The 20,746-nt window shown below is 37.3% G+C and overlaps 1 protein-coding gene across 1 annotated transcript in view; it reads left to right on the top strand.

The window, feature by feature from the left end:
- DENND5B (DENN domain containing 5B) overlaps window positions 1-20,746 on the top strand; it is a 99,250-nt gene that overhangs the window by 34,481 nt on the left and 44,023 nt on the right. Inside the window, exons 4-6 of the mRNA XM_029206557.1 lie at window positions 2,158-2,389; window positions 6,785-6,935; window positions 16,907-17,000. Coding sequence (XP_029062390.1) covers window positions 2,158-2,389; window positions 6,785-6,935; window positions 16,907-17,000 — 477 coding nt within the window. The remainder of the gene's footprint in view (window positions 1-2,157; window positions 2,390-6,784; window positions 6,936-16,906; window positions 17,001-20,746) is intronic.

Here is a 20,746-nt window from a genome sequence, read left to right as displayed (position 1 = left end):
AGTTTTTATGACTTTAACCCTCTGTTCCTAAGATTTTGGAAAGGGAGGACAGAAAACGACACTAACTTTTGATTGTCCTGCTGAAATTGAAGCTTCTTTCTAAGGTTTACTATAGAGTATTCTTCTGCCGGTTTTTCTGGACATATCCACCAATTTTTTTTTTTCTTCCAGACAAAAGCACTTAGGGGTGTGCATTAACTCTTTCAGGTCACTAGGGTATAGTTCAGTCCCTTGCCTCTGTGATTGCCAAGGCATGATATTGCCATTAGAATGAATTATGGCTTTTTGCTAAATAGTACCTTTGTATCATGAAAGACCTCTCAAAGGGGCTAATATGTTCTAAGAGGCTAATCTACAATCTTGGAGCATCTGACAAATAAGAATTAATAAAAAATTTTGTAAAGGTGGGTGGTATAAAAGATTATTTTCTGATTTCATCAGATTTTTTTAAATGAGTTATATAAACCACATTTAACAGTTAATTTCTGATGCACTTTATGTTTGAGAAAACTTCTTTAATAAATTAAGAAGCTTTCACCTCTCCAAATGTATTCTTGCTCTTAGTTTCCATTCTCATTAAGCTTAACCATTTTTCCACATTTTTTCCTAGCCAGCTTGGAACTAATCTGTGTATACTCATGATTTATCCTTGGAGCAATTCAAATTCTTATCTAAATCGAGCACTGGTACTTTCTTCCTTCTTAATCTTTATGTAGCTTCAAACTATAAATGGAATTCTTTTTATGTAACCCCTAGAGAAATGAAAGTTTCATGTTGGATTCCAGAAGGCTTGTAATCATCTCATTTTCACTAGGAAAATTTACAGGACTATCACATAGTAGTCCTGCAAGCCAAGTCTTTGCTGCCTTAAGTGATGTAGCCCACAAGGATCTGAATATCAAAAGCCAGACATTTGGTCCATTTAGGAAAAAAGGCTGTTTGCTCTGTGAAAAGTAAAATTGATATTTATTTGTAAAATATCTTTTGAAGAGGTGAACTATTTCTGGAGATGACTGTGAACCTTTCTTTGGTTATTTGGATTTGTGTAACTACATCTGAACTATGGAGGCACTTAAATTGAATAAGTGGATTTCTGTAAGGAAGTTTTTCAAAGCTATCCTAAATTTCAGAATTTATTTCCTAAATAAATGTGCTAGGAGGAAGCTAGTGAGTATTAAGGAGAGTAACCTTAGGTCAGAACTTATCCTTCCACCTTTCCCCTTCTGGCTTTTGCCACATTGCACCTAATCAAAAGAATGAAAAGCAAAAGTAACCCCGCAGCTGAAATAGTAATCCACTTCCAAATTTTAGCTAGTGTCAAATTGTGGCTGGAATTCCTCTACACACATGGACCTGAAGAGCCAAAGGAAAAAAATGAACCCTTTGAATTAGAAACTGATTACAAGTTACTGAACCATTCCATGCAAGCAGAAAGGCTGGTAACAGGAACATGTGGCTGGTTGTACATGTTTTCCAAAGGCTTGGCTTGCTTTGGATGGTTTTTCAGGCAGTGCTTTTTTTAGTTGTTAAGGCCCAAACTATTCTTTCAGCACAGGTCTGGATGGAGTTTGATCTTTAACTAATACTCATCCATCAGTTTTTAACTGGGGGGGGCCTAGGAAAACATCCCCCTGAACCAAAGATTTTACCCATAAGCACAAATTCCACGTTGTTGGATTTTTTAAGGTTATTGCTTATGTATATCTTATTATTGTATCAGTTAATCACCTCGATGCCTTATGACTTGGAGGTATTTGGCACAGGCTAGGAATAGAGAGCAGAAGAAATTACAGCTCACTGGGGAAAGGGGTCAAATTTAATGGTAAGTGAAGAGAATGATTGATGATCATGTAGCAACTGATCCACCATCTTTCATTAATGATGTCCTTTTTTCTGCATAATGGTCATGAGGACCAGAACGTAAATCAATTTTGAAAGGTGGGATCAGTGCTGAAGAACTAAGTGACCTAAATTCTATGACTTTAGAAGATAGGAAGAGAAAGTGGAGTTTTAAGGATTTTTAAATTTCAAGCATCAGTTTTGTGTGTTATAAGATTGTGAAAAGGAATGATCTTAGCAACAGATAATTTTTGGATTTATCATGTAGTATTGAGATGGTCTCTTTGCACTAATAATTGCCTAATTATCTCATTACAGGCTTCCTTTCTGTCTGACCAGCCTGAACCTTACCTGCCATTTCTTTCACGCTTCATTGAAACACAGATGTTTGCCACCTTTATTGATAATAAAATTATGTCTCAGTGGGAAGAGAAAGATCCTTTGCTTCGAGTCTTTGACTCTCGGATTGAGAAGATAAGACTGTATAATGTAAGGGCACCCACCTTGAGGACATCTATATATCAGAAATGCAGCACTTTAAAAGAAGCAGGTACATTTGTTATGCCTTTTAAAATTAACTTAAAATCCACGATCATATCTTTTTACACATCGTTGGCCTTATAAACTACAGAATTAATTTTCAATTTTAGACTTCTTGGTTAACCCTTGTACTGTATCAAGAGATGCTTTCTATCGTTTTGTTTCCTTCTGTTTTGTGAGCTAATGTCTGTCCTGTTCCTGCTTGACATTCCTCTTCCCTCAGAAGATGAAAAACAATAACAAATTGAATGGAATACAACTATAAGGTTGCTGTGAAACTGTTAATTTGTCTTGCTGCTTATTTTGCCTTTTTGCTTTTTACCTATTCTGTCTTCATCCAAGGAAAGATAAGTATTAATTTGAAATAGTAAATTTGAGTTGCTGCCTAATTTACATAACTAAAACAGTATATTTACTTTAGTGGTGCCATTAATTAAGATAGCTTCATTTACTGAAATTAAATCTCTAGATTCTTGTATTCAAATTAGAGGTTCCCAACCCTGACATTAGTTTTTCCTCTCAGAGAATTATGAGTCTTGGCCAATCTTGTCTGACAGTGTGATATAGTCCGTTAAATAAATAATCATATTAATAGTGTTTACTGAGTACATACTGTGTGAGGGACATAATACCAGCTGTTTTACATGCATTTTGACATTTGATCTTAATAATGAGGGGGTATAGACACATTTTATTGTCTGTTTTATTGCTGTCGTCATCTTACAGTTGAGAAAACTGAGAGGTTAAGTAACTTGCTGTGATTGCATAGCTTGTGGTTGGTAGAGCCCTGATTTGGACCAGAGTTTGACTGATTCTAGCCCCTGGAGTCTCACTACCACATTAGCTGTTCATTCAATAAATGAACATGTAAAATGTACCACTCCACACAACTTTATACATTTATACCTGGTTCCTAACTCTTTCTTTGCCAAATAAAGTGATATCTATCACTTGAGTGCCCCTTCCTTTTATTTCTTCCCCTTCGTGTAGAAGTTATTTGAGAGCAATTTTTTTTTTTCTGGAGCAAAAAGGGGCAGCAAATGTGAATTTTCTCTGCTCTGCCTCTGTTGCTTGCCTTTCTCACTTTATTTTAAATAGATCAAAGTTACAGGAGTGGTGATGCTGTAGTTGTAGCATATTTTAAGGAAAGAAGTATATAAATGATGTCTCTTGTGTAGCCTTAGAGGTTTCTGATGACTCGCTGAAACATCATTCTGTTGTATCCCACTTATGAGGATAGATCCTTGGAGCCCCTTTAGGAAGTGACAATTGTTTCTGTGTTTCTAGAAGTTGAGGGAGTAGAGTGAATGAAATTGTCTATGCCTATTCAGAGAATAGTATGACTTTCAGTGCTTTAATAGCCATGTAAATAGTGTAATGCCTTGTTGAGCAAATTTTATTCTTCCCTTCCTGACAGAATTTTTTAAATGAAGTTAAGTGCTGATTGCTATATTTGTGTGCTTCTAGAAAATCTTTTCAATTAAAATAGATTTTCTATCAGCCTCTCAGAGTTTTATACTCCTACTGTCATTGCAGAAATTATATAAACTGTTGAAAATGTACCATTGTAGCTTATATATGAAGTCCTTTTATTTTATGATGCTATTAAAAAAGCATTGACAAACAGACAATATGTACCCAAAATACTTCTTTACTGCTTTTATATTAAAAGAGCTTTAAGAACAACAACAACAAAAATGTACCATTACAGGTTTAATATATATGAAAAAGAGATTAGGCTAAATTAGGAATAGTCTCCCAGGAACTTAATTTATCAAAGACTTTCTTAAAAAGTAAAAGGATGGCTTCCCTTGTGGCGCAGTAGTTAAGAATCCACCTGCCAATGCAGGGGACACGGGTTTGAACCCTGGTCCAGGAAGATCCCACATGCCGCGGAGCAACTAAGCCTGTGCACCACAACTACTGAGCCTGCGCTCTAGAGGCCGTGAGCCACAACTACTGAGCCCGTGTGCCACAACTACTGAAGCCCACGTGCCACAACTACTGAAGCCCACATGCCTAGAGCCCATGCTCCACAACAAGAGAAGCCACTGCAATGAGAAGCCCGTGCACCATAATGAAGAGTAGCCCCCACTCGCTGCAACTAGAGAAAGCCCGGGCGCAGCAACGAAGACCCAACGCAGCCAAAGATAAAAATAAAAATGAATAAATAAATTTATTTTTTAAAAAAGTAAAAGGAGGCAGTCAGCTGTAACTATGTCTCACAGATGGTGCAGTTATTTCTTTTATCAGGTAAAATTGTCTCCTCCCCACCCTCACCCACAACAGAAACTAGGATTTTTTGGTTGACATTGGATTTTATTGTGTATCTTGTTTTTTTTTCTATCCTTTGTTGTGTTGCTTTTGTTTCTGTTTTGCCTCTAACTAAAAAGAATTTTCATTTGCAGGTGAACTCTTTAGGCAGAGGCTATCTGCTGCTGATATTGTGGCACCAGAACCTCATGATTTCTGTGCAGAAAGACACCAAGTTGCTAGTAACGCAGAGTTTTCTTATTCCTTACTGATCACAGAAAATGAGTTTTGGCACAAACCCTTGAAAGTCTAACAACAGCCCCATGATCTCTCAAAGCAGGCATTTAATAATTTCTGAATGTTCAGTATTCACTGATGATACAATCACTGAAAAGTAGCATTGTGTTTTGCTCCCTATGGCAATCTTATAAACCCTAGAGTAATTCATTGTGAATCATGATTTTTGTTTTTACAGAGCTTCCGAACTAAAGGAGAATAACTCAATATCAGATGGATTTTTTTCTGTCATTTTAAATCCAGTGGAAAAACTAAAGCTACTTTTCCTTTTTTCCTTTTGTGAGAACAGAAGCACTTTTTGGCAGAGATGGAATTCTGTAGTATTTCATGGAACATAAAATTGTCAGGGACTTCAGAGAATTCCATGCCATGAATCTAAGCATTATTTCTCTAACCATCTGTTAATTGTGTTTTATAAATATTAGGAAGCATTAAGAGTATAGATACGGTTGTGGAGAGTCAGGGGGCATCATTGAAAATTAAATATCATTTCACATTAAAACATGACATCCTTTTGCCCAGCCTAGAACATATGGACTATGTTTCACAAGAAGTTACAAGTTACACATTAAAAATAAAATGAAATTCAAAAAGTTGTGGATAAATTCATATGAGTTATAAAGAAAAATTAGGGAAGCTTAAAACAGATATCTAACATTTTGAAGTTTAGGGTAATAATGCCTTCTGCACACATTCCTTGATGTTGCAAATGCAAACAGCTGGCTGGGAGGCATTGATCTCACATAAGATGGTCTTAAGCAGCTCCATTTGACAAGAGTGAAATGTGTCATGGACAGACCCCTCCCCATCCAAAACAGAAATTTTTCTAGAATATATATGGGGAAGAACCAGCAATACTCAATCTGCTGGTATTGAGTGGGGCAAAATAAACTGATTCTATGAAATATTTGTAAAAATACCTGTTTACTTCTCTCAAATCCCAAGATTGGCGGTTCCCATGGTGTATTCTGTTTATCACACAACCACACTTACTGCTTGTTCTCCTTGCAGTAATCTCTAGTCAAGGGATGGGAGACCTAATCTTGCTTCACAAGTATTATATTTTTTCTTGAAAATTCAGTTGATAAAGGCATTTAAGATCAGATTTTTTACCAGAGAAATAGTTCACTGTTTCCTGGGCCTTTGAAACATCTCTCAACTTTATGTGGTTTTAAAATAGAAATGTTGAGTAATTCCTATTTTTTAACTCTGGCCTATTTTATTCTTCAAAAGGCACTTCTTATCCCTGGACATTTTCTAAATGCCTGCTTATTTTATTTTTCTCTGCATTATGCCTTTTGATCTAATAAACACTCCTAAATGACTCCTACTAATGAGAATGTGTTGCTAAAAGTGAGGTGATAAACTTTACACAGTTTCTTGTTTTTACAAATGGAGAAGCATGAATATTTAATGGATCTTTGCACAAAGAAATAAAGTAACATAAGGCTACAGTGCTTGCTTTTTTCTTCCCTTTGTCTTTCAGCTCAAGGAAAATATTTTATTTGCCATCATTTTCTTTAATGTTGTACTTAGAACCATATTTTCATTAAGAATATTGAATTTCCCACTTAAGGGAAACTGTTTCAATACTAAATTATAGATTTTATTTTTTAACCCCGCTGCCCTGCTTTTGACAAATGCAGAAAATAGTATGAAAATGAATTATCTAGTATTTACTTAAAACTAACCTTTTTATACTTAACATTATACTGATTTCTGAAGAGCTTTTGTAAAAATCTATTTCAGACTATCAGAAAGGTTGAGTTTCTTGTCACTGCATGAATGGAGGAAGCATTATTTTTAAGGTTTAGCCAATGAGATGTCTCTAATATGTTATGAATTTAATTTATAGCGCAGTCAATTGAGCAGCGACTGATGAAAATGGATCACACTGCAATCCACCCACATCTACTTGATATGAAAATTGGTCAAGGCAAATATGAGCAAGGCTTCTTTCCAAAGTTACAGTCTGATGTCTTGGCAACAGGACCAGCTAATAACAAGTAAGCATGTTCTTCACTTGAGTAGTTGGTTGAAGGAGTGAATGAAGGGCGCAGTGCTCTAATGGGGAATGCTTAACTGTTAAACATTTTATCAGTCATTACTTTTTCAAAGACCAAATTAATCTGCTTGAAATATGAATTGACACTCAGTGAGTATTTGACTTTTAATTCCACCATGTAAGAAAATCCAAAGACTAGATCTTTTTCTCTTGTTGAAGTGATGTGCACTTAGGAATAGTTTCATTTTAAATGACTGTGTTTTAAATATAATGCTAATACTGTCTAATGGAATTAGAAAAGTTATGCCTTCACTGTCTGTATTAGTTTCCTAGGACTGCTGTAACAAAGTACTATAAACTTGGTTGCTTAAAACGAGAGAAATTTATTCTTTCATAGTTCTGGAAGCTAGAAGTCCAAAATCAAGGTATTGGCAGCGCCATGCTGCCTCCAAGGCCTGTAGGAAAGGACCCTTCCTTGCCCCTTCCCACTTCTGGTAGTCCCAGGCATTGTTTGGCTTACAGGAGCATAACTCAGTCTCTGCCTCCTCTTCACAAGGCTGCCATCCCTCTGTGTCTGTTCTCCTCTTGTAAGGACAACAGTTATGTTGGATTAGGGCCCACCCTAAATGCCCTCATCTTAACTTGATTACATGTGCAAAGATCCTCTTTCCAAATAAGGTGATATCCACAGGTGTTGGGATTAAGACTTCAGCATATCTTGGGGCTTCCCTGGTGGCTCAGTGGTTAAGAATCCGCCTGCCAATGCAGTGGACACTGGTTCAAGCCCTGGTCCGGGAAGATCCCACATGCCGCGGAGCAACTAAGCCCATGCGCCAGAACTACGGAGCCTGTGCTCTAGAGCTCATGAGCCACAACTACTGAGCCCACGTGCCACAGCTGCTGAAGCCCGTGTGCCTAGAGCCCGTGCTCTGCAACAAGAGAAACCACCACAATGAGAAGCCCACACACCGCAATGAAGAGTAGCTCCCTCTCGCCGCAACTAGAGAAAGCCCGTGCGCAGGAATGAAGACCCAACGCAGCCAAAATAAATAAATAAATAAATTAATTAATTCTTAAAAAAAGACTTCAGCTTATCTTTTAGGGAGACACAATTCAACCCATGACACCATTTTGTACTTTTAAGTATCAAGTGCAGAAATTACAAAACAACCAAAAATAAAGGTAAGCCATATCATTTTTTATGGTAGATGATTCCACTCAGAAAATATCTGAATATGGTTAGAATTGAGAAGTTATTTGGATTTAGGGGAATTCTTGATTTTAGCTGAACACAAGAATGTAATAAAGAAGGATTTTACAAGAAAAGAACTCAAAGGAGAGTATTAATGGGGAATATGGTAAGTTGGAAAGAAGTGTTTGAATTGGAAATCAGCAGTTCTGGAATTTAGTTCATTCCTGACCACTAACCAGCTTAGGATCCTTGGACAACTTGGAATCACTTGCCCCTTTTCTCATTTAATAGCATTCTATAACATCTGTGATTTTATTAAAGAGGCTTAGAGAAGGAAAGGGAGGAGCCAGGCAGTGGCCAACAAATGAGATAGAAGACTATGGTAGAGATTGGGTGTATAAAATGGAAGTGGCGTTGAGCCACCAGAATTGTCAGAAAGCAAGTAGAGAATCAGTGAGGGGAATAAGACAGGTGGAATTATGCCTTTTAACCTAAATGGCCCAATCTAAATAATAATATGCAAGTTCTTGAAAGATGGCTTTAAAGTATGATGTTTCTGTCTAACATATGATCTGCTGAGCTACATGTTGGAGAAGTTTTGGTACTTAACCTCTTTATTTCCCGTGATGATTGTCATGATTTTATTTGTCAGGAAAAAAGAAAACTTAGTAAATTATCTTTATCATATGTGATGGTAATGCTTGGTTTAATTTATTAAACACTATACTAAGTATTGTGCTACTTGGAGTTTCTTGGGCTGCATATATATGTGGTAATATTTGTATATCTTGTGTTTGTATAGTTACTGTTCTATTTTTAATAACCTGAAGGAATGAAACCCTTACCATTTTCCCAGCTAAAGGTGTTCCTTTAAATGTGTTTCTGAAATGTGTCAAAATTACTGATTCATTTAGGTCTACATGTGAGAAAACTACAGTGATAGCAAACACATCAAAGGAAAAAAGATGGTGTGTATGTATGAATTAAGGAAAACAGTTACAGTACTATATACATTGCTGTTTCCTTTGCTTTCAGAGTGTAGTACTGGCATACCTCAGAGATATTATGGTTTTGATTCCAGACCACCACAGTAAAGTGAATATCGCAATCAAGCAGGAAGTTTTTGGTTTCCCGGTGCATATAAAAGTTATGTTTACGCTATGCTGTTGTCTATTAAGTGCAGAATAACATTATGTCTATTTTTTTTACATATACATATCTTAAAATACTTTATTGCTAAAAAACGCTAGCCATCATCTGACAACACAGGGTTGCCACAAACTTTCAATCTGTAAAAAATGCAGTATCTTTGAAGTGCAATAAAATGAGGTATGCTTGTATGTGTCATTATAAGTATCCGCCCCTTTTGAGATCTCAGTCAAAAAATTTGGAAATTTTCATCACTGCTTCACTTAAAGTAATTATCCTTCCTTGTAACCCATTTTTTCTGCTTTCAGAAAGCATTATCTTCCCTGCCAGTGGAGCCTTCTCTATTCCAAGAGAGTGTTGGTTGTGGAGATGCTGCTGATAATAGCTAATATTATTAAGCCAGTCTGCACTAGCGTCTCTTCTGACTGCATTAAGTACATTAGCTCATTGATCCTTATTATAAGCATATCCCTACATATAAAGCCTATATTGCTTTACCCATTTTATGATTGAGGCTCAGAGACAGTCAACAACTTGCTTCAAGATCACATAGTAGGAAGTGGTGAAACTAGGATTCAAACCTAGGTCTGCTGATTCGGGGGCCCAAGCACTTAACCATTGTACTACGTATACTGCCTGGCTCTGTTACTCTAATATAAAGGTGACGTGTGCCTTTTGTTACTTCTGGAGTTGGATTTTTTGCTTTGGTAGCCCCCAAGAAATTTTGAATAGCCTAAAATATTGAACATAAGGGAGTTTAGCAACAGCCTGTCATACCAGCCTAATGGTCTTTCAGAATGAAAGAGCCCTCAGATGCCTCACTTCTACCTCACACTGGGCTCTGTTAAGAGGGGTGGACCCGGGGCTTCCCTGGTGGCTCAGTGGTTGAGAGTCCGCCTGCCGATGCAGGGGACACGGGTTTGTGCCCCGGTCCGGCAGGATCCCACATTCCGCGGAGCAGCAAGGCCCGTGAGCCACGGCCGCTGAGCCTGCGCGTCCGGAGCCTGTGCTCCGCAACGGGAGAGGCCACAACAGTGAGAGGCCCGCATACCGGAAAAAAAAAAAAAAAGAAAAAGAAAAAGGGGTGAACCCAAAAGAAGATAGGGTAATAATTTGGGAAGCAAGATACATTCTCAGGCGCCATCTTGCTTCATGAAGAAAAGATTGAGATCAAATAGCCTAACCCCGAAGTAGTGTCATCGTTATATGTTGGTAAGAGCACACTTTTGGGTTAATGGCAGGGTTAGGATTAGAACCCAGGTCTCCTTATTCCTGGCACCATGTTTATGGTGTCTCATTCATAAAAACTGTGGAAAGATCTGGAAAATCTTCACAACCAGCATTCTTTTACATATTTGGAAAAGGATCACTATGCAGTAAAGTGAAAGAATTATGGATTTTTAAAAAGCTTTATTTGATTGAACTCTTATTTAAATAGGTTGTTTGAACTTTAATGAAGACAGTAAAGGAGGATGATTCACTAGAAAGGTGGCCCCTCCTGTAGAAACGCAAGCGTTTATGCTAAAGTCTTGGGTAGGAAGGCTGTAGAGAGAATTTAATATGCTGCTTACAAGATGGAAATAAATAGCTAATGACTGAAAATTTTACCTTACTTACCTTAGTTAATTTACAGGGTTTCACCTTCTGAAGAGCTATCCCTGCTTTTATAAACACTGAACTTAAAATGTGCTAAGAGATGTTGACCATTATGGGGATTCAGACTTTACAGATGATTGTACTGGATACAGTGTTCTATTTTTCAGAAGTGAATGACTAGTCATCAGTTTATTCATTTTTTTCTTAATGTTTATAAATTATCCTAATTTTTTGAATCAATTTGATATGAGTAGACTATTAATTTAAATGGTTTTTATTTCCTTTTGATAGCATTAGAGTGCTCATTCATTCATTTGGCAAATATTTATGGGATCCCCTACTATATGTGAGACACTGTCCTGTTCATTGGGAGTTTAGCAGTGAACAAAATAACAAAAATCCCTGCTTTCAACATGAGGACGCAAACAAAAAAACTTAATATGTAAAATAAGTAACCTGTCAGAAAGCGATAAGGTTTGTGACGAAAAATAAAGGAAGGGAAAGGAAGTAAGGAGTGCTTAGAAGGGAAGATTTCAATTTTCAAATGCCATATTTTATTGCTTTTAATCTTATATATAATCTCCCTATTTCCACACAGAGCCCCAAGCATTACATTTTCAGCTAGATTGTAGTCTGAAAGAGAATACATGTCAGAACTAATTACAGGGTAAAGGGATTTATAACCGTGCCTGTACAAATGGTTGATCAACTGTAAGAATTTCATACACTACTTACAAAGCAAAAGCAAATGAGCAGTCTTTAGCATTTCAGCAAATGTGGTCATCTTTGGTAAAATTATGCTTAGAAATGAGGTTTAATAATGCAAAGAATAAATTAATTACTTAACAAGACCAGGAATATGTGGACTTCATAGTAATTTTCTTAAGTAGATGCTCATTTCCCTGTTTTGAAAATAAAATTAAACTGGGCGTTTTGTCTCACAGAGTGAGATGCTAGATATATCCTGTAAATTAATATTTATCCTTATCTTCTGTGCTTTTCCACTTTGCCTGCCAGGAGAAATGTTCATCCATGTGTATTCTGCTCCTTCCTTTATTCATTATATAAGTTTATTAGCTGGTGTTTATAATCTATTTCATATTTTTACTATTTATTTGAACCACCTTGCCCAGTAACCCTAATTTTTTAAATCCCTGAACAAATTTTACTATCTTACATGGACTGTTTTTTGCTACAAGGCTGTTTCCAAGGCCTCCAGGTCTTTGTACATTGTATTACTTATATTTTACTCTTCCTCTTTATTTATTATATAAGTTCATCTGCTGGTATTTATATTTTGCTTCAGAGCTGTTAAAAAAATATTCATGACACTTGTTGAAGATGGTAAGACAGACTTTATTCAAGGCGGAGGGGCACCTTTATTCAAGGTGTAGGGACCACCGCGATGGGGTCTTGCAGTGGAGAGGGAGATTAGAGGCTTCTCTGAATACTGCATGGACAAGTGGGAATTTATCACCAAGGAGCAGAGTGGAGGTCAGCGGATAGAAAATTACTAAGAGGAAACATCATGGGTATGGGGGATTCTGACTAAACTGACCTAACAGGATTCTTGTGGAAGGCAGGCCTAGGTGACTAAACATCACCTGGGGGATGGTGGAGAATTCAGAACCTGATCAGATATCCAGAATGATCATATAATGAGAGGGGTGATGGTTTCTGCTAAACTGACTTAGCTAGGTTCTTGCTAAAACTGAATTTTACAAAGAAGTGCACAGATGGGCTTAGGAAAGGTTAGGAGTCTGACTAAAGTTTGGTCAAGCAGAGAATCTTTGTCAGTGTCTTGATATGCTTTTTTTCTGGATCTTCCTTTTCAGTCACCCAATTCTCTTTGTATCCTGTTTACAATCTTTTATTGATCTTTTGCTTTAGGGACATTTCCAAGGATTCTACTTCAAAGATCTGTCACTAGATATTTGTACCTTTTTTTTCCTGCTATAAACCTATTCTTTAAAAACAAACAAACACTATTTTAAGAGGGGTTACCTTCCTTTGCTACCATTTTTATAATAATTATTCAGTGTTCCTCTAAATAGCAGACTGAAACGAGATGATTCGTCAGTTTGAAACCAAAGCCATGCATAAATTATTTAAAAAGCAACAAAAGAAGCAGCATTCTCATTTTAAGCTTTTTGTAAATTGGATACTTCATTAATAAGAAAATTTTAAATTGTGAATTGTCAGTAATGCAATATGACTTTCGCTGAATGGCGAAAGTATAAATTCATTTCTTAACTCATGTATAGCTCTGTGCTGTCAGGGATATACTCAAGAGTAAATATTTCTAGAGCAGTACAATGAATACAGTCATGGGGATGATAAGTCAAGACCTGAGAAATCTTTTTAAATAGTTTGATATATGAAGAAAACATAGGCAGAGCACTCTTTGACATAAATAGTAGCAATATTTTTTAGATCTGTCTCCTAAAGCAAAGGAAATAAAAGCAAAAATAAATAAGACCTAATTAAACTTAAAAACTTTTGCATAGCAAAGGAAACCATCAACAAAACCAAAATACAACCTACTGAATGGGAGAAAATATTTGCAAATGATATGACCAATAAGGAATGAATATCCAACATAAATAAACAGCTCATGCAACTCAACATCAAAAAAACAAACAACCCAATTAAAAAATGGGCAGAAGACCTCAATAGACATTTTTCCAAAGAAGACATACACAGATGGCCAACAGGCACAGGAAAGATGCTCAACATCATTAATCATCAAAGAAGTGCAAATTAAAACCAGAGAGGTATCAGTTCACACCTGTCAAAATGGCTGTTATCAAGAGGACCACAAATAACAAATGTTGGTGAGGATGTGGAGAAAATGGAACCCTCGTGCACTATTGGTGGGAACGTAATCAGTGAGGTCACTAAGGAAAACAGTATGGAGGTTTCTTAAAAAACTAAAAATAGAACTATTTTATAGTTCTATTGCTATATTTTATAGCATTTCCACTTCTGGGTATTTACCTGAAAAAACAAAACACTAATTCGAAAAGATACATGCACCCCAATTTATTTATTTTTGTTTGCATCGGGTCTTAGTTGTGGCACGCGGAATCTTTTGTTGTGGCGTGCATGCTTCTCTCTAGTTGTGGCACGCAACTATAAAAATAAATAAATGTTCATAGCAGCATTATTTATAATTGCCAAGATATGAAAGCAACCTAAGTGTCCATCAACAGATGAATGGATACAGAAGATGTGATGTGTGTGTGTGTGTGTGTGTGTGTACACACACACACATATACACACAATGGAATATTACTCAGCCATAAAAAAGAATGAAAGGGCTTCCCTGGTGGCGCAGTGGTTGAGAGTCCGCCTGCCGATGCAGGGGACACGGGGTCGTGCCCCGGTCTGGGAAGATCCCACATGCCGCAGAGCGGCTGGGCCCGTGAGCCATGGCCGCTGAGCCTGCGCGTCTGGAGCCTGTGCTCCGTGGCGGGAGATACCACAACAGTGAGAGGCCCGCATACCGCAAAAAAAAAGAATGAAAATTTGCAATTTGCAACAGCATGGATGGACATGGAGGGTATTATGCTAAGTGAAATAAGTCAGAGAAAGACAAATAATGATATCACTTATATGTGGAATCTAAAAAATAAAACAAATTAGTGAACATAACAAAACAGATTCACAGATACAGAGAACAAACTAGTGGTTACCAGTGGGGAGAGCAAAGCAGGGAGGGACAAGATAGGAGGAGGGAATTAAGAAGTACAAACTACTATGCACAAAATAAATGTGCTACAAGGATAATACTGTACAACACAGGAAATGTAACCAATATTTTATAATAACTGTAAATGGAATATGACCTTTAAAAATTGTGACTCACTTTGGGACTTCCCTGGTGGTCCAGTGGCTAAGAATCTGCCTTCCAATTCAGGGGACACTGGTTCGATCCCTGGTCAGGGAACTAAGATCCCATGTGCCGCAGGGCAACTAAGCCCGTGCGCCACAACTAGAGAGAAGCACACATGCCACAATGAAAGATACCACATGCCACAACTAAGACCTGATGCAAATAAAACTAAATAAAATTTTTTAACTAAAAAAAAAATAAAAATTGTGAATCACTTTGTTGTATACCTGAAACTTGTATAATATTGTATATCAACTATACCTCAATAAAAAATTAATTGTAAATAAAAATAAAACCACCTATAATGCCATCACCATGAGATGTTAACATTTGGTTTTATGCCCTTCCATTGCATGGATCCTGATATGTGTGCATGTCCATACTTACTTTGTTTTGTTTTTTACAAAAGTAGAAAATGCTTACACAGTGTTGTATCCTGCTTTTTCATTCATTATTGTATCATGAGTACTCTCCCATATTATTGATATTCCTAGTAACTTAATTTTTTTAAATGACTATATGATGTTTCATTATATAGCACCTCCTACTGTTGAACATTTGGGTTGCTTTGAGCACATTTACTTGATTCTAAGTAACTGTTGGTTGTAAGATCTTCTATTAATTCAAAAGCTTTTTGGAAAAATTATACTTTAAACATGTATATGAAATAGAAGATTCATCCTAGTTTCAGGAACATTTAAAAGCCAAAATGTGAGTCTTAGAATAATGGAAACACAGAATTGGTTATTGCATATATGCTGTGATGAACGTCTATAAACCTAAATATTAGACTGTGTCTCTGATTACATTTATTTAGGGTATATTTATAGAAGGGGCAGGTGATGTAGTTGACTCTGCAAATAAAATGGCTGAAAGACATGATACCAACCCTTCAAGCGTTTATAGTAGAGAGGATTGTATAGAAAATAGAGATAAGTAATTATAACACACTGTGATAAATGCTACAATTGGAGAGTATAAGAGGGGTAGCTAATTTAGATTTGGAAGAACCATAGAAGACTTCCTGTGTAGCATCTAAAGCTGTCTGAGAGATGAATAGAAGTTGGGAGAAAACTTCATCTTCAAAGGCTCAAAGGTGAGAGAGCTTATCCCATTGGAAGCACTGAAGTAGTTGAAGACAACTGGAGTTTTAAGGTAGCAAGGGTGATCAGCAGAGAGTTTAAGTAAGCTAAGAATTGAAGAATAGCCATTGGATTGGCAGTGAGGGCTATAAATGGCTTCAAGAGCATTTTCAGGGGAAGAAGCTGATTTGAGATGAACAAAATATCCAAAGATAAATAAGTAGAGGCCTTACATCTAAACTTTTCTTAAGAATGTTTACATGAGAAGAGTGAAGAAACAGATTTAAATGTAACTATCGAATGTCGAAAGAGACCAGCATACTTGTAATCTGAAGGGCAATACTCAGTTGAGAGAGAAAAATTGGAGATATGGCACAGGAGGTTTCTAATGGAGCAGAGTGGAGAAGGCAAGAGAGAACTGGTCAGGGATCCTGGTGGAAGCAATAGTTGTGGCCAATATACATTATACTTTGGGATTAGAAGAAAGATGAGGGGTTTGCGTGTGTGCATCATTGAAGTAGAGAGTAGGAAGAGGGAGGCAAGGCTGGGTCATCAGTTGAGTGGAGGCACTTGAGGATAAAGTAAGAGGTTTGGGAATGGGGAGCGGGGGAAAGTTGATAAAGGGCAGGTAAAGCGATTCATGGTAGTCATGAGGGAGATCAATAGCTAATTTGCATGGATATTTTAAAAGGAAGTGAGAGGGTAGTCCCTATCCAGGTTTGGGGTTCTGTTGGGCAGATAAGGTGGAAAAGAGAAGATCATTACAGCTACTGTGCATTTTTTAACCTTGGTTTCAACAAAGCATTGATTGTGGTGATGATTGCATATCTCTATGAATATACTAAAAACCATTGAATTGGATACTTTAAATGGGTGAATTGTATGTATCTAAATTACATCTCAATAAAGCTGCTATATATTTTTAAAAAGAATTGATTGAAAAATAAGTATTGTTGGTCTTTGGTTTTGAACAGTACATTCTTTCTATTTTAAAGACAAGTGATCACATTTTTTTTTGTTGGGTTGTTTCTTTTAACCTACCCCTTCTGTTCTTTCAGTCGCTGGGTAAGTCGGAGTGCCACTGCACAGCGCCGGAAAGACCGCCTTCGCCAACATTCCGAGCACGTTGGGCTGGACAACGACTTGAGGGAGGTATGTGGGCTGCCCTCCCGGGATGCCTTGATGCAAGAGCTGTGAACTAGGCTTACTTAGCCCAGCAGGTGTCATTGTGTAGGTTCTTTTGTGTTCTTCTAAAAGAATCGGTTCAATTATGTTTTAAAATAGTAATCCTTTTATACTGACATAGCTGAAAGCACCTTTTTTTCCATTTTTTGTAATTTTAATACATCTAAAATAAGACTGTAAAACAAGTCGCCCTGTGTACCACATCAAGTAAAGGCTAAGCTTAGGATACATTTTTGGTCAGTGTGTCTCCCACAGGAAAAAAAAGCTATAAGAAGCATAGACTTTCTAAGTTTCAAGCATAATTTAAACTTAGTAAGTAAAGATACATTTGCCTGTGCTTTGTCCTTGGCTTGCTGACACCATTTTTAGGAGTGTTTTAAAATTATTTTAAATTGAGATCCTTATGCTTTATTTGTACTACTTGAAAACAAAACGGTAATTACACATTTGAATAATGATAAGTAAGTTTTTATTTTTTCTTGTGATCAAAAGAAAATGCAGTCAGAAGATCCGTTAACTATTTTCTAAACTCAGATGGGTAGAAATAAAGCAGAAAACAGCATTCCAAGTATGTGTTCATGTATATATATATGATTTTAAACATTTTCTTAAGAACTGACGCATAGCCTGTCTACTGCTTTTCTTTTGTGCTGCTGTATTTCTTCTCTCCCTTCCCTTCTGCTGTGACTTTATCATATGCATGCTTGTTTTGCTGTCTCTTTCTCCCTGTCCTTTTCTTTTTTTGCTTTTCTGTCATTGGCACTTCTCCATCCTCTTAGCCTTCCGGGGAACTTGTGGTCTGTCAGAACTCCATGGCATTCTGGGAGTGGGATCAGGGTCCACCTCCTCCTGCACGGCTTCCTAAAAAATCCTTCTCTGAGTGCTGCCTGGTATGTTCTATGCCTGAAAGTGCTTTGCAGATGTTCCTGAACCTTGTCTTTGGTGTTCCTCGAATCATCCACGTGTATGAGTGCACATAGCTCTAGAATGCCTCACATCACCTTGTGACGTGAACTGTTAGCTCTCCACTTCCTTTTGTGATTGGTACCTTTTCATGGTGGTGTGCGCTAACAAGAGTAATTCTATACCATTGGCAGATAAAACTGATATTTGAATTCCCTGTCAGTGGTGTTTTTGAGGGGGAAAGGGGGGACTAGATTTAACACAATTGTTTTTCTTCCAAAGGGGAAGTACATTAAATATTCAAATTTTATTTAAGCATTTTGCAAAAGTGCAGAAGTGATTCATTTTCAAACAGCTTTTCTTTTGCCGAGTTTTATCTCCACAGCGTTTTTTTTTTTTTTTTTTTTTTGCGGTACACGGGCCTCTCACTGTTGTGGCCTCTCCCATTGCGGAGCACAGGTTCAGCGGCCATGGCTCACGGGCCCAGCCGCTCCGCGGCATGTGGAATCTTCCCGGACCGGGGCTCAAACCCATGTCCCCTGCATCGGCAGGTGGACTCTGAACCACTGAGCCACCAGGGAAGCCCCTCCACAGTGTTTTAATTTACCTTCCTTATTCCTCGTCTGTATTTTATATGGTCAGAAAATCAGATCATCAATATAGAATCTTAGTGCTAAGAGGAACATTTGAGGTAACTTTGTCCAACTTGACATGATTTAACTGAAGCCTGAGAGGCTTGCCTAAAGTCAAATGGACACACAAAGTCAGGCCTAGGCCCACAGGCCAGGCCTCCTTACTCCAAGCCAGTGCTCTTCCCAGTAACCCTGCACACTGAGTTGCACTGAACAGCTACTCACCTGAGGGCCAGAGTTACTTAGGACTCCTGGTTGTATTTTTTCCCGTAACGACATATTAATATAAATTTACTTAACTTTACAGTGGTCTGCTCTTCACAAGCTCCATGCTGGTTAGAGGCACAGTGTGTTTATTAGAAAATTCAGGGAAAGCCTGTACTAAAGAGCAGTTATTTCAGTGTTTACTGAATAATAGGATATATTTTCATAGGTAGCTCCTACTGATTTGCTTTTGGCTTAGGCAAAAACGACGAAGAGCATAGTAAAAATCTCAGAAGAAACCTGGGGTGACTTCCCTCTGTAGGGAAATCGACTTTATTATAAAACCAGTCCTTGTGAAAGATTTCTTTCTTCTCAGTTTTTTATCTTAAAATACACCTTTTCTTCCAGCGACCCCAAAGAAAATTACATTCTTATCATCACTTGTTTACTGTAAAGGCACTGCTCTATTTTTGTAGTATACAGGGGCAACCTCACTGCTTGCTGTGAGGAAGGGCCTTGAGCCACCCCTGTATCCATTCTGTGCATGTCTGTGGAATGTTGCTTATTTTGTGGCTTCAGCAAAGGTGCTCAGAAGGAGAGTTTGCACGTGGCCCTGTGGAATTCACTGTTGGCTAATACTACATCTGCCCTGTATGTGCAGGGTGATTGGTGAATATGGCCACTAAAGGACAGCCCCATTCTAGCTTGCTGTCATTTATAAAATAGAACATAAACTTTAAACAGTGCTTAATTTTTAATCCAATTACTGACTTTAAAAAATCTAATTATGCATATTTTTCAGAGAAAAGAAAAATGCCTGTGGCTTCTTCCTAGCCTCTTGCCCGACCATGTACCTCACTTCTTTCCTTGTAGCCAGTGTATTTCTTCCTAAGCCAAGTTTAATACTTAACCCTTCTTGAGAATTGAGTGTTGTAGTGGGTCTCTCTGCATTTGCACAAGTCCTAAAGACGGAGGAATTGAGGCTGGGGGAAAAACAGAACTCTTTTAACATTTAACAGTTAACATTTGTTTTTACCAACTATTTATCTCTAATTTGTAATATTCCAGTTAACATTAGTACAACCTGAAATAATAGGAAATGCAGGTATTATAATCTCATATATGATCCCTGTCTTATATCTCAGGTTTGTTTTTCTGAAACTTTTCATTTCCTGATTTTATTTATGTGAACATTAACCTTCAGGATGTTTTGCTAGACCTTGTTACAGTTGATTTCCCTAGTGGTGATAATTGACTCTCATTGTCAATTTTTCCTCTTTCTTTGACCCTCTAAAAAAGATTTGAAGTGGAAAGAAGTATACACAGCTGCTATAGAAACTAAATTCTTGCAGAGTTCATTTCAGTTTTTAATCTGTTCTTAAAATAATTACACTGGAAAAGAGATTATTTTGTTAATGCTGCCTTTCTTCAGGAGGGCTGGTAGAAGTAGAAGGTAAATGGATTCGTTGAATCCCTAGTTGATGAGATTTTTAACGAATTGTACTAGATTTAGCAGGTTATTTTTCTTCCAAGGGGGAATGTATTAAATGTGCAAACTCTCTTTTATTTAAAGAATGCAAAGGATTTTACACATCTTTTTCTTATAATATCAAATTTCCCCTTAAGATAGAAAAGATAGACTTCACATATGTATCTGTGGGAGGATGTGCTGGCTTGCAATCTCTCTCCAATAAACTGCTGGTTTTACTGTATAATTTAGAGCAATTATTCTCTAAATATGGACCTAAGAAGACACTTAGACTTTTTGGAGATTCTGCCCTGTGGTCCTGACAAACATAAGGTATCTGATGAGCTTTTGCAGGTACCACAGAAAGAAGAGAGACAACAGCTGTCCTGCGCTAATTACGTGTAGTGATTTTTTTTTTTTTTTTCCTGGAAGTTCACTAATCAAAGCTCAAGAGCAGTGGTCTGAGTTTCTGTGGTCCTCTCTGAGCCATCGATGTCTCCTAAAAT

This window comes from Monodon monoceros, unplaced genomic scaffold (assembly GCF_005190385.1).
Source record: "Monodon monoceros isolate NGI ecotype Baffin Bay Population unplaced genomic scaffold, NGI_Narwhal_1 Super_Scaffold_6, whole genome shotgun sequence".
Taxonomy (NCBI): Eukaryota; Metazoa; Chordata; class Mammalia; order Artiodactyla; family Monodontidae; genus Monodon; species Monodon monoceros.
Note: the sequence above shows the minus strand (reverse complement) of the source record. Positions and strands in the feature narration are given on the sequence as shown.